The sequence below is a fragment of the Artemia sp. Qi Xiang Cuo genome, chromosome 1 (genome assembly GCF_049724085.1).
Source record: "Artemia sp. Qi Xiang Cuo chromosome 1, ASM4972408v1, whole genome shotgun sequence".
Lineage (NCBI taxonomy): Eukaryota > Metazoa > Arthropoda > Branchiopoda > Anostraca > Artemiidae > Artemia > Artemia sp. Qi Xiang Cuo.
In genome coordinates, this window is record NC_142794.1 from 102,282,847 (window position 1) to 102,295,346 (window position 12,500).

At 31.4% G+C, this 12,500-nt stretch overlaps 1 protein-coding gene across 1 annotated transcript in view; it reads left to right on the forward strand.

The window, feature by feature from the left end:
* Positions 1-12,500, forward strand: part of Ptp99A (Protein tyrosine phosphatase 99A) — a 179,333-nt gene that overhangs the window by 51,658 nt on the left and 115,175 nt on the right. The window contains exons 5-6 of the mRNA XM_089088211.1: positions 3,510-3,514; positions 6,181-6,457. Coding sequence (XP_088944337.1) covers positions 3,510-3,514; positions 6,181-6,457 — 282 coding nt within the window. The remainder of the gene's footprint in view (positions 1-3,509; positions 3,515-6,180; positions 6,458-12,500) is intronic.

A 12,500-nucleotide genomic window follows, 5' to 3' on the forward strand; every position in this document is an offset into this window, starting at 1 on the left:
AGTGTATAAGACCGATTAATGCTGTAGTGTTTTGAGAAATTCAGTTTTGCTACTCTAGACATAATTTTGTCGTAACCCCTTTCAGACATTTTTTTTGGAACAAATGGGCCCCGTTTTCTGTCCCTATAGAAACTTTTTACTACTATAGGAAAACTGGTTTAGTCTCTCAAGTTAACAGAGTCAAAGAAAATGCACCCAGACTATAATCAAACTTAAATATCCGAGGGGAAACACGTACCGACTTCTTCCTTTATTGCTGGTTTTTGTTATTCGTAGCCTGTCGGACATGTATTGTAATCTGAATGTTTTCCGTAAATGAAATGAAAGAGAAGAGGGGAAAACCGGCTTGTTCTTATTAAAGAACTTATCTGTAAGACTTTTATAATTTACCAAAAGCTAGTATTTGGCTATAATTTGCCTGAGTAACATATATAATTACATCTAACACAAGTTAAAAGTTTATTGATATATCAATCGTCTAAAATCCGAAAATATGATACGCAGTGTTTTTGCTTTTGGATTTGATGCACAATTTCAGTTATTGGCTCTCGTTTGTCGATTCCAGTTTTTTAACGATTTGATTTAATTTTGTCTATCATCAGATTGAAGATCGAATACCCGTTTTCAACCGAAATGATATACGGTAGGTCTCTTGATAAAGGACTTTTTTTCGCAAGGTCGAGAGTGCGAGGTTTAGATTTAGGATTCGCGACTTGCGGACAGGGTTGCCAACTGGACATATTTTATGTCCAAAGGGCATATTTCCATGTGCCTGGACATAATGACATAATAGGACAAAAAATGGACACATTTTAGACAATTGGGACATAAAGTGGACACCTTTTCCAAATTTATGACGTAAAACAAATGTAAATGTAAACAAATGTAAAATGGCTCCCATGTAAATTAGTAATTTAAGTTAACAAAAGGGATACTTATATTTTAATAATTACTACTCGTACAGCTAGCAATTCGCTTTTTGCTCATTTTAGGTTCAATAGAACTCTTTATTTTCCTTTGAAAATCATGTTTTGTGGAAAAAATCCTATGATTAGATATTCAATAAATGAAGAAAACCCAAAGTGAATTAATTCGTTATAATTTCTGATCTCTTGGTGTCTCATTTATTCACTGAGCGTAAAATGTGTTAGTTTTAAGTTTGTATTGTTATATGACTTTATTTCTTCCTTTCTTAGGATTTAATATACTTTTAATTTTCTTAGAAAAAATTCATTTCTTGGAAAAAACTGAAGTAAATCTTATTCGTTTTTTATAGAGATAATTTATCATTAATTAAAACTATTCCCAATTGTAAACTCATTTTTAGGTTTACTGGCTAAGAATTATAATGCCCAATTGTAATTAGAAGTTTGCACAAAACATGTATTCAATAAAAATTTTGGTACTCTTGCATAATGCGGGCCTTTCTAAAAAGTCAAGTTTGGTTAATGCTAATGAAATATAGTAAAATAGTATGAATTTATAATAGTTAAGAAACAAATTTGGGCTGTCTATTTGCACATTAGGGGGTGGGGGTAAAGCATACCATATATTAAATACCGGTACTCCTGTATTAAACGCACTATTTTTACACTGTAATGAATACCAGTCACGAAAAAACTGGTTTTGACGGGGTAATTTAAGACACCACTATAGGGCAATACAATGTATAGCGTGGTTTTCATTACGTATACGGTATTTAAACTGTTGTTTTTGGGGTTTAGGGGGATAAAGGTACCTAGATTAGTTTATATTACGTAATAATATATACTATGCTTTACCCCCCCCCTGATGTGCAAATGTATAGCCCAAATTTGTTTCTAAACTATTATATATTCATCCTATTTTATTTTATTTCATTAGCATTAACCAAACTAGCAGCATATAAAAGAGTGAGTTTAATACAGGAGTACCTAGATACCTAACCTAGGTACCTTCGCCCCCCCCCCTAAACCCCAAAAAACAACAGTTTAATATCGTATACACAGTGAAAACCACACTATCATTGCCTAGTCTAGAGCGATAAGCATGTCAAAAATGGGTTTTATCATTGCTTACTCTATAGCACTTAACCCGAGAGGCCCGCATAATGCAACACTACCAAAATACTCTATCAGCCATGTTTTTGTGCTAGGATTTTTAAGGACAACTTAAATATAGGATTTAGAATGAAAGGGGAGGGGTATTATTAATCAAATGAATTGAGAATCTGCGTCTTCTATAGAGCTGGAGCAATCTTATACACTTATATTAATCAACGATTTTATTAAACTTTATTATACATAAATCAGACAAACTTGTGGAAGCTTTTTTTGCGTCACCTGCCTTGCATAATATTGGAGATCAAAAAAGTTTGTTTTAACAGTTACATGCTATTAATATATTATTGAGCAACTTGAAATATATTTTTGATTATAATAAAGATTTCAAATAATATTTGAATGATAAAATATATAAAACTTTATTGATGTAAGTTTTAATAATCTTTAAATTGCATTTGCTTATTTGTATACTTTTCTTACGTAAAATTGAATTTATTGCCATGAAGCTCATCAGGTATTTGAAGAAAACGATCCAACTATAAACTGTTTATTACAATTTTTGAAGCGCTCTTAAACTATTAGAGTGCACCTAACCGTCTTCGACTTTCTTAACAGTGTAGGTCAAAGTATAAACACATACAACAAGTACTGACAAAACCTATCCTCTCCCCACAAAAAAAGTGACCCTTTGTCCACGTCTCCGGAGACGATGCGAACCTGGTGCCTAAATTTTTCAAGTTGCGTAGGGCGTTATACTTGTTCCATAGTTTGATAGTCACCTACGGAACCGGTTCCGTAGGTGAATATTCTTTGATCAGATGTGTTCTGAATTAAAGAGACGGATCCTGATATAAAGCTTGTGATTAGAATTAGGACAATGAAAAAATGAGGGTGCTTTATTGAGGAGCATATTTAAATTAATGCCTTCTATTTTGAAATAGTTTCACTCTACCCTATTAGATTTTATGTGATGTTTACCGACACCCATTTATCACGCCTATATTTACGATTTGAGAGTGCTATGCGTAAATACTTGTATATCGAATGGAAAATTGCTTTGATTATTACAATTGTTTTCATCTTCCTCTAATCTATCCCTTTTTCTCAATGTTATTGACGTCAAAACTTGAAAATATGATAATTTATTTCGAAAGTATTTATTTTTCCTGTCATTGCATGGCAACTGGATTAAAGAAATTAGCCGCGTAAATTGTATTGATAGTATTTGATAGAATCTACTTTTATTTAATTTGGTTCAGAACCGTACGAAATTTACTTCTTGTTTGTCCCCTAAGCTCCTTGATTGGAGGCCGGGATTTGCTGATATAGGCCCACTATATTCTTCGGAAGGAAAGCAAAAAAAGCACACACATATGGGATGCTTTGTTTCATGAGCAGCTTTTACATGTATTTTTATTGTTGTGTGCTGCAAAATTAATTATAGTATGGAGCACTGAGTGTATGGAGCACTCGTCAACTGATTCAGACTTTTTTTTGCGTTTCGCTTTTTTTTTACTTCCGGCTTCCGAACGTCACAAATTTCAATGAAAAGTTAACAAAATGAAACCTTTCGATTGTTGATGGTCTGAAATCGAAACTAAAGCCAAGTTGTCAATCACCCGGGGTAAATTCCTTCAGTTTGAAAATTTTCATCAAGTGAAAGGAGCTGAGAGAAATTTAAGTAAGTAAAAATTTTATGTTAGGTGATATAGCTCGATTATATTTATATATATATATATATATATATATATATATATATATATATATACATATATATATATATATATATATATATATATATATATATATATATATATATATATATATATATATATATATATATATATATATATATATATATATATATATATATATATATATATATATATATATATATATATATATATATATATATATATATATATATATATATATATATATATATATATAGGTAAATTTGTCGCAAATCATATTATTGACTTACGAATAAAGTAAACATACCACTCGATGTCTTTTTTATGTTCTTTCCAAATATAATAATAATTTTTGTCGGAAATGAATTTTACCCCCACCCCTATATATACCAATTCTGGGCATATATTTGCACATTAGGGGAGGGGGAGAGTAAAGTTTAAACTTACCTCCCATTTACATCAGAATTAAAATTTACACCCCCCCCTAATGTGCAAATATATACCCTGAATCGGTATATATAGGGATGGGGGTTAAATTCATTTCCGACAAAAATTATTATTATATTTGGAAAGAACATAAAAAAAGGCATCGAGTGGTATGTTTACTTTATTCGTAAGTCAATAATAAGAACTGCGAAAAATTTAACGACGGGTCATACAGTATATAGCGGTGGGTACCGCATAATGCACGAGTACCTATATATACATATAGTAGTAAATATACATAGTATACATAAATAATATATATATATATTTACTTATTTTATAATACTACTAAGTAATATATATAGTATAAGCCTAAAATTGGGGCTATTGAAGAGGAGATATGTTAATAAGCAGTTCCTATTTTCATAATATGCACAAAAATTGTAGTTATCAAACTTTGAAATCGATTTCGCTACACTTACCTCCCAGCGTCTCTACTATGTACACGAATAGATAGACAAATGGTATTAATCCCGTATGTTTCCCCGTTTCTTGCTTTCGTCAGCATCTATTTGATTTACGGTTATACTAGTTGAAAAAAGAGTGATGCATGGCAAAATGCATAGAAAATAATTAATTTTTACTATATTTTTGCACATTAAGGAGGGAAAGAATAGTGGAATCACTTTAAAAATTATATATATATATATATATATATATATATATATATATATATATATATATATATATATATATATATATATATATATATATATATATATATATATATATATATATATATATATATATATATATATATATATTTGAGGAGGGGACAGCAATTTCATATACGGAATAATTTCTGTTTGTTTTATGTTTTAATATCGCTCTTTACTTTCAGTTAAAATATCTTGTTTTTTCATTTAATTTCTGAACGTTTTTGAATTAATTCAGCTTTGATGTTGGCTCACCGTACAAGAATAATTAAAACATGAATAATAATATTACTTTTTTGGCTAAATGGCTTTCGCGTACTTTTGATCTGACGTAACTTACGAATTAACTTATGTAACCCCTAGTCAATACCTCACTCTTTACGCCAAAGTTCAAATTCTCTTCCAGTTTTTTAAGAATGGCCCCTTAACACAGTTCATATAATTATCCAGTAAGCTTATCGCAGATCATTTCTGGTCTTCGGTCTCGGTGCGAATAAAAAGCTCCTCCCACTTCTTTCTGCATTAGCGGGAATGCGGGTTAGTCTGTTTCCGATTGTTTCCAACAAAGTGCATTATTCGTAATAGCGGGTTTCCACTTGTTTCCGATTAGATCACAGTCTGACTTGTCTACCCATGAAAAGATCTGATACCGCCTATGTTTCTATCTGCAAAAACGTTCTCCGGAGCACTCGCCCCCCGGTCCGGGTTTTTATAATGGGTGAGATAGGGAATGATCATACTGGATAATTATATAAACTGTGCCCCTTAATCACAAATGCCGTTAATAAGAATAAATAGCTCTGATGAAACTAAAAAAATAATTTAGCGCAAAGAGCGAGGTAATAACTAGGGGGCGAACCAAATCATGTACGTATTAATTTCTGTTTGTTTTAAGTTTTGGTGTTGCTCCTTACTTTCAGTTGAGAAATTGTTTTTTTTTTATTTAGTTTCTTACTGTTTTTTAAATAATGCTGGGAAATCTGACGCCCCCTTCTTAGCAATGTCCCTTCTTCCACGGAAAACTCCTCCCACGTCAAACCCTAACCCCCCCCCCCCCAACTACCAGAAAAAATTTGCCTTGAAAACTTCTGCATACTTGCCAATAACCAATATTATATGTAAACATTGGACATAGTTCATAGCTTGCAGCCCGTCCCCCGGAGACTGTGGGGGTCATCTTCAAAGACATAGTTATTGTATTTTTCGAACATGCTGAGCAAAATGGCTATCTAAAAATTATGAGATGGTATTTTGGGATGGAAATTTGGGATGGAAATTTTTTTGGGAAGATGGTATTATGAGATGGAAATTTTGGGATGGTATTGTAAAGGCTGCGAACCAGGTCAATCATTCGGGTCGGTCAATCCGATAGTTTCCACTCTTGGAACGGACCACAAACTTGTTGATTTTGTGAGAGACGAAGCTTTTTCGGTATTTTATGACCAGGATAGATTAAAAGTGGCCAAAAGTGGCTTTGCACTTCAGTTCGTACCTGTAAAGTCCTCAGATGGTGGTGACTATGCTTGTTTAGTCAATAACAAGCCACGCCCGGAAGCAATTATAAGATTAGTGGTCCAAGGTAAAGCCTTTTTTAATCTTACAAAATTTCAAAGCTTTTTGGGTTGGTTGAGAACGAAAGAAAAAGAAACGTAGAGATGAAAATTTTCAAATATTCGGTGTTATATTTTGGGACTGGGGAAAAAAATAGTAAAAAGGCTTTAGAGAGGATTAAAGAACATTTTTTGCCTCTTGCTAAATAAAATTTTAATTATAACATTTTGTCTGGTGTTCAGGGGAGAAATATCCTCTAAAACTCTCCTTGTGAAGCAGGAACGTTCGCAAGGGGGAGGGGCCCCAGGGCCTTCAAGATCTTGGGTTTTTCTTGGCACTTATTTTTAAAGAAATTGATTAGCGTGGTTGGTGCTACGGACTTGAAGTCCTGAGGTCTGGGGTTCAAGTCCTGGTGTCGCTTGTTATTTGGTTTGGAACGGGGGTCAATGGTGTGACCTTGTAATCTAAGCCACAGCCGATCCAGCCGTAAATAGGTACCTGGAAAAAATCTGAGAGAAAAACACGGGAAGCATCGGATGATTTGCCCTCAAACAGGCATGGCACCCCCGGCCGAAGGCATCGAATCGGGAGATCGGTACTTGCGCAACGCAGACCATTGGTCAGCACGCGAGAAAGTTTTAAGTTTTTCGTCTTTTTCAAAGGATCGAACTAAATTAGTTTTTTATTTGTCCTCTCTAATTCCCAGAAAAAGTCCTAGATATGATCCGGCTACGACGAAACGCCTCAGTCACACTGTACTGGAAAGGCGAAATATTGCAAAAAAAGAAGTTATTTTTCCTTATCGTACTACATCGTTGCGTTATAACAATAAAGCTTGACCTATGGCCTAGTGGGGATTGGAGCCGACATTGGATCATTTAATCATTTGTCTGAAATTACTAAGTAAAATGACATTGTATGTTTGGTTTAAGATTTATTTATGATATTTTCCTAATATTGATTGAAACATGTCTAGAAATAATCGGGAAACATACCCCTTCTAAAGGGCACTATTGCTTGATGAATTAGATTTTTTTTTTAATTTATCGGCAATGCTTGTGTATGAGAACCCTTCCCCCTCAGCTTCGAATACTGCTCTAACTTCTGTATAAAAAAGAAACCGTTAAAATGCCCAACACTTTTAGGTATTTTGAGCAAGCAGCACCCATTCCATATCACCTCAAGTTTTTTGACTTGCTGATGGAACTGAAATTTCAGGTTGTTGGGGAACTTTCCGTGTTGTGTGTTAATTTTTCATGTAAGTCAGATTTTTATATATGAGGTCTTTTACGCGTTTGCACTGACTTTATGCAATAACAGTGTCGTATGACGCCGCTGATTGGATATATAATAAAAGAGCAGCTTATGGTGCTTAGACATATCCTTAGGATGGATAATGGCCACATGCCTAGAATAACACTATCAAACATGGCGTGATAACTAACTGTAAATAAACAGCGACTCGGCAAAATAGCCTGTTGACCAGAACTCTAAAAAACAGAATTTTGATAAAGATGGATTCATAAAAAGAATTGGTTTTTTATGCTGATTCTAAATGTACAAAGTTCATTAAGTTTAATATTTTCATCAGAACCTACGAGACTGAGAAATTTACGTAATTTCCGAAAAAGAAAGGAAACAGCCCCAGGCAGTCAAGTGATCTTAATTGAAACCACACCGTCAAATTCAGAACATACTGTTTCAAGCTCCTAAAGTTTGGGCAGAGCTCTTCTGTAGCTAAATTCTGATTTTTTGTCCCGATTCTCTAAGAACGACGACACAATGACCGTTGAATTGGAATAAGAAGCTATTTTAAAGCACTAAAATTGTTTAGCGTAAAAATTGAGAGATTTAAGAGGGGGCAGCACCCTTATATAAGGAATAATTTCTGTTTGTTTTAAGTTTCCCTATTGCTCCTTAATTTCGGTTGTAAAAAAGATGTTTTTCTTTTGATATTTTTTTCGTAAACAGCCTTCAAATTGGTTTGAGAACCCTGTGTTCCAGATATTCGTTCAGAGCCCGCCAAAGTAGAAGCTTTGATCTGAGTGGAATACTAAGAAAAATGTTTACCACTGTATCAACTATCAACCTTCGGTGGCTCGATAATATATATATATATATATATATATATATATATATATATATATATATATATATATATATATATATATATATATATATATATATATATATATATATATATATATATATATATATATATAATATATATATATATATATATATATATATATATATATATATATATATATATATATATATATATATATATATATATTATGTTTAAGAGGTAATTACTTGGCAAAAAAAAATAATAAAATAAAAAAAATTTTTTTTTTTTTTTTTTTTTTTTGATTCCTCCACCAGCACTAGATCCAACCTGGATTCATATTATGTTTAAGAGGTAATTACTTGGCAAAAAAAAAAAAAAAAAAAAAAAAAAAAAAAAAAAAAAAAACTGTCGTCCTAATCCAGCAATTGAGACAAATGTGCACTTGAACGAGGCTCTCACCTTACACATCCATCCAACTACCTAGGACCAAACAGTATACCCAAACCATCAACCAAATAGAAAAGTCCAAATCCATACAAAGTTGTCATCAGTAAATGTACGTCGTTTTAAAATTACTCGCAAAAGCACCTTAAATATAGCAAATTATTTCCAAGTAAAACCTTCCATTTAGGGCTCATCAGAAGAATACCACCGGCCTTAACCGGTTTCGAGGCTTTACATTCTTTACCCAGCACGGTGGCGCCTCTACCATAAGATCTATATGGTAACCCTATGTCAGGTCAAACCTGTGAAATGCATGCATACCAGTCAAGCTATTAGAAATTACATACAAAAAGTGTTTCAATGCTTCCACAATCAACTCCCCGAGGTCACTGAGAGACAATTCTGGAACAAACGAAGACACGTACAGATGTATCTTTTATTGGTATCTGGAACAAATTACCAATTTAAAGATCCTCAAGCTTGTCTGAAAACCCCTAGAAACTCATACTGCGAGAACTTATATTAACATATCTTTCAGTATTTCTTTATAATTTTTTTGTATATTTACTTAAGAGTTCATGATAAATGAAACTAAATTTTTTAAATTACCAACTAATTTTTTGGCTGAAAAACATCTTAAGAGCAGTTTTTCGCTCAGCTTTTTACGTCTATTTTTAAAATCTGTGTAATTACTGCATATTTTTGCATACCTAAATAATTGGGAATAATAAGCCGAATAAGTAATATTTGAATGTATATTACTTTCAAGATATGGAAAATTAATTACTTCAAAATTAAAATCATCCGTTTTATTATATAATTTAAAAACTAATTTATTATTATTTGAAATATTAATATTTAAATCTAAGAAATGATCGGAGTGTCCCATCCCATAGCTAGGCTCAAGAATTAACTCTTGTGGATAAATATTTTCTGAAATCTCAATAAACTCTGCACAATTTAATACCAAGAGATCGTCCAGATATCTTTTATTATTTAAAAGGTTATATTTTACGTTGCTTGGGCTATTTTTATATATCATATATTCATATTCTAATTGACTTAAAAACAGGTCTGCTATGAATGGACTTGCAGTCCCAACCAAAGGAATACCTACGGTTTGTTTATATAAATTCCCACTAAATCTTATAAATGTATTAAATAGAACAAATTCCAATAAATCGCATATCATATCCAAGCTATAACATCTTGAATTAATAGTGCTTCTAAAGAGATTCGTCCATCGGGCTTTTTTATTAAAAGTATCAATTTTCAAAAATACGATATTAGACAAAAGAAAAGATTTCTTTATCACCGTTTTCAATTTTTCGAATACTAAATTTTGTGACAAATTTTTATAAAAATTAGTAAAATAAAATTAATCGACTCTTTTAGCTGAAACATTCACCAAAGAATCTATCACTTGTAACGAGTTATTAACACTCCAATATGGGTTAAAGTTAGAAAATTTTTTAATTCCAGAGCAATATGCTTTAAATTTATTTCTAATTTCCCCTAAAATTAAAGATAAATCAGTAGCCGCAATTCTGGTTGGACACCTTGCTGCCCCAGCAATAAAACGTGGTTTTGGTGGATTTTTGCGAAATTTTATCGTCCAATATAAGAAAGGAAACTGTTTGTCATTATCATTTATTTTAATATTGAAATTTTTCAAAATTCTTTCTTCTATATTTTCAATTAAAATCTTCTCCTCCATATGGGCCTTTTCGTATGTATTTGTTGTTTATAACTCTTTTGATAAAATATCACAATAGAGTTTTTGACAAATTATGGCAAAATTATTGCCAGCCTTATCAACTGGTACAATTATAAATTCATTCTGTAAATTAGCAATTGCTTGTTTCATATTGGCATTATAAAATATTGATTTTTTCAAAGAATCTGTAGGATTAATTCTATACATGTTATTTCTTACACTAGTCAAAATCAAATTTATCCAATTCTGAAATCTATCTTTAGTAATTTTCTCATTCTTGCACAAATTATCAATAAATACATTTAAATCATTCTTTAATCCCCTAAGGCCAGCAGAATATCTTCTGGCCTCATGTGGTAAGAAAGACGGAACTTAGCCCCCATTTTCATTATCTTTTGAAGATCACGATGCTTTATAATGGACACATCCCCCGTTACAATATGCTTATAAGTTTGATCCACATACGGTAAAAATTGCTCACAATTACAAACCGGTTTCCAATTACTCCCCTGTCCAGTTTTTTAAGTATTGAATTATAGTTAAAAATCCTTTGACCAATTGTTTTTGAAAATTTATATATTAAAATTGGACATTATACACCAAATTACATGGAAGGGCATTCTTTACTCTCCGCTAGTTTAAGATTCTTGGCAAATTAATATCTTCTATTTGTTTAGAACAAAAATTAATAGACAAATATAATCTATTATCCTTATTTACAATATTTTCAGATTTATTGTATTTTGAGCTAAATTTTGATTTAGCTAAAATACAAACTGCATCATAAATTAATTTATTTTTTGAGTTACATGTTGTACTATTTTTTGCAATCCAGAAAACTTTTATTAAATTATTCTTTGATAACCTATTTAAAGATTGTAATAAACTAGTCATTACATTATTCTCAAATGTTTAACCTAAATTGATTAAAAATGCATTTAAATATCAATAATTATTTTATTATTTTTCCTATGTAATTTTGATCTGTTTTTACATTTAATGTGATCATTAAAATAATGGTGCTCCGTTAACCAATTGAGACAATTAGCAACTACATTTGACATGTCTCCGTATTTCGCTACTCGATCATTTATACCAGAAGTATACACAGTACCCTGAGCCTGATCCAATACTCTTCTTGTCTGCGTAATTTATAATTTTTTTCCTCTTTAGTAAATTTTTCTATGTCCAGATTTTCTAAAATTGTAATAGTTACATTAGATACCGAGCAAGTACCATTATTACAATGTTGAACTAGATAAATATTAGTTTTTTCCTTGGTAATTGTAGTTTTATGTCCCGAAAATCTCATATATATTGTTAATTGTTTCCCCCACATACTGTAAATGACAATTTTTACATTTTATTAAATAGATAATATTAGTTGTTTTAAAATTTACATGTCCATTTAATAAAAATTGAAAATTTTTACTATATAATGTGCTTTTAACATAACTTCGTGTTATGATGTTATAGTGAAAAATAAAACAAAGACCATTACACTTACTAATATTTGGCAAACCCCTTTGAATATAATCTTTACCAATATTATTCAATATAAAATACGAAATCAAATACAACCAAAACGACAAACAATAGAAAAATCCAAAACATCTCCAAAAGACAAGCCAAAAGTCCACAAGTAATAAGGTTACTCTAACTAATCATACAGAAAAAAAAAAAAAAAAAAAAAAAAAAAAAAAAAAAAAAAAAATGTCGTCCTAAACCAGCAATTGAGAAAAATGTGCACTTGAACGAGGCTCTCACCTTACACATCCATCCAACTACCTAGGACCAAACAGTATACCCAAACCATCAACCAAATAGAAAAGTCCAAAT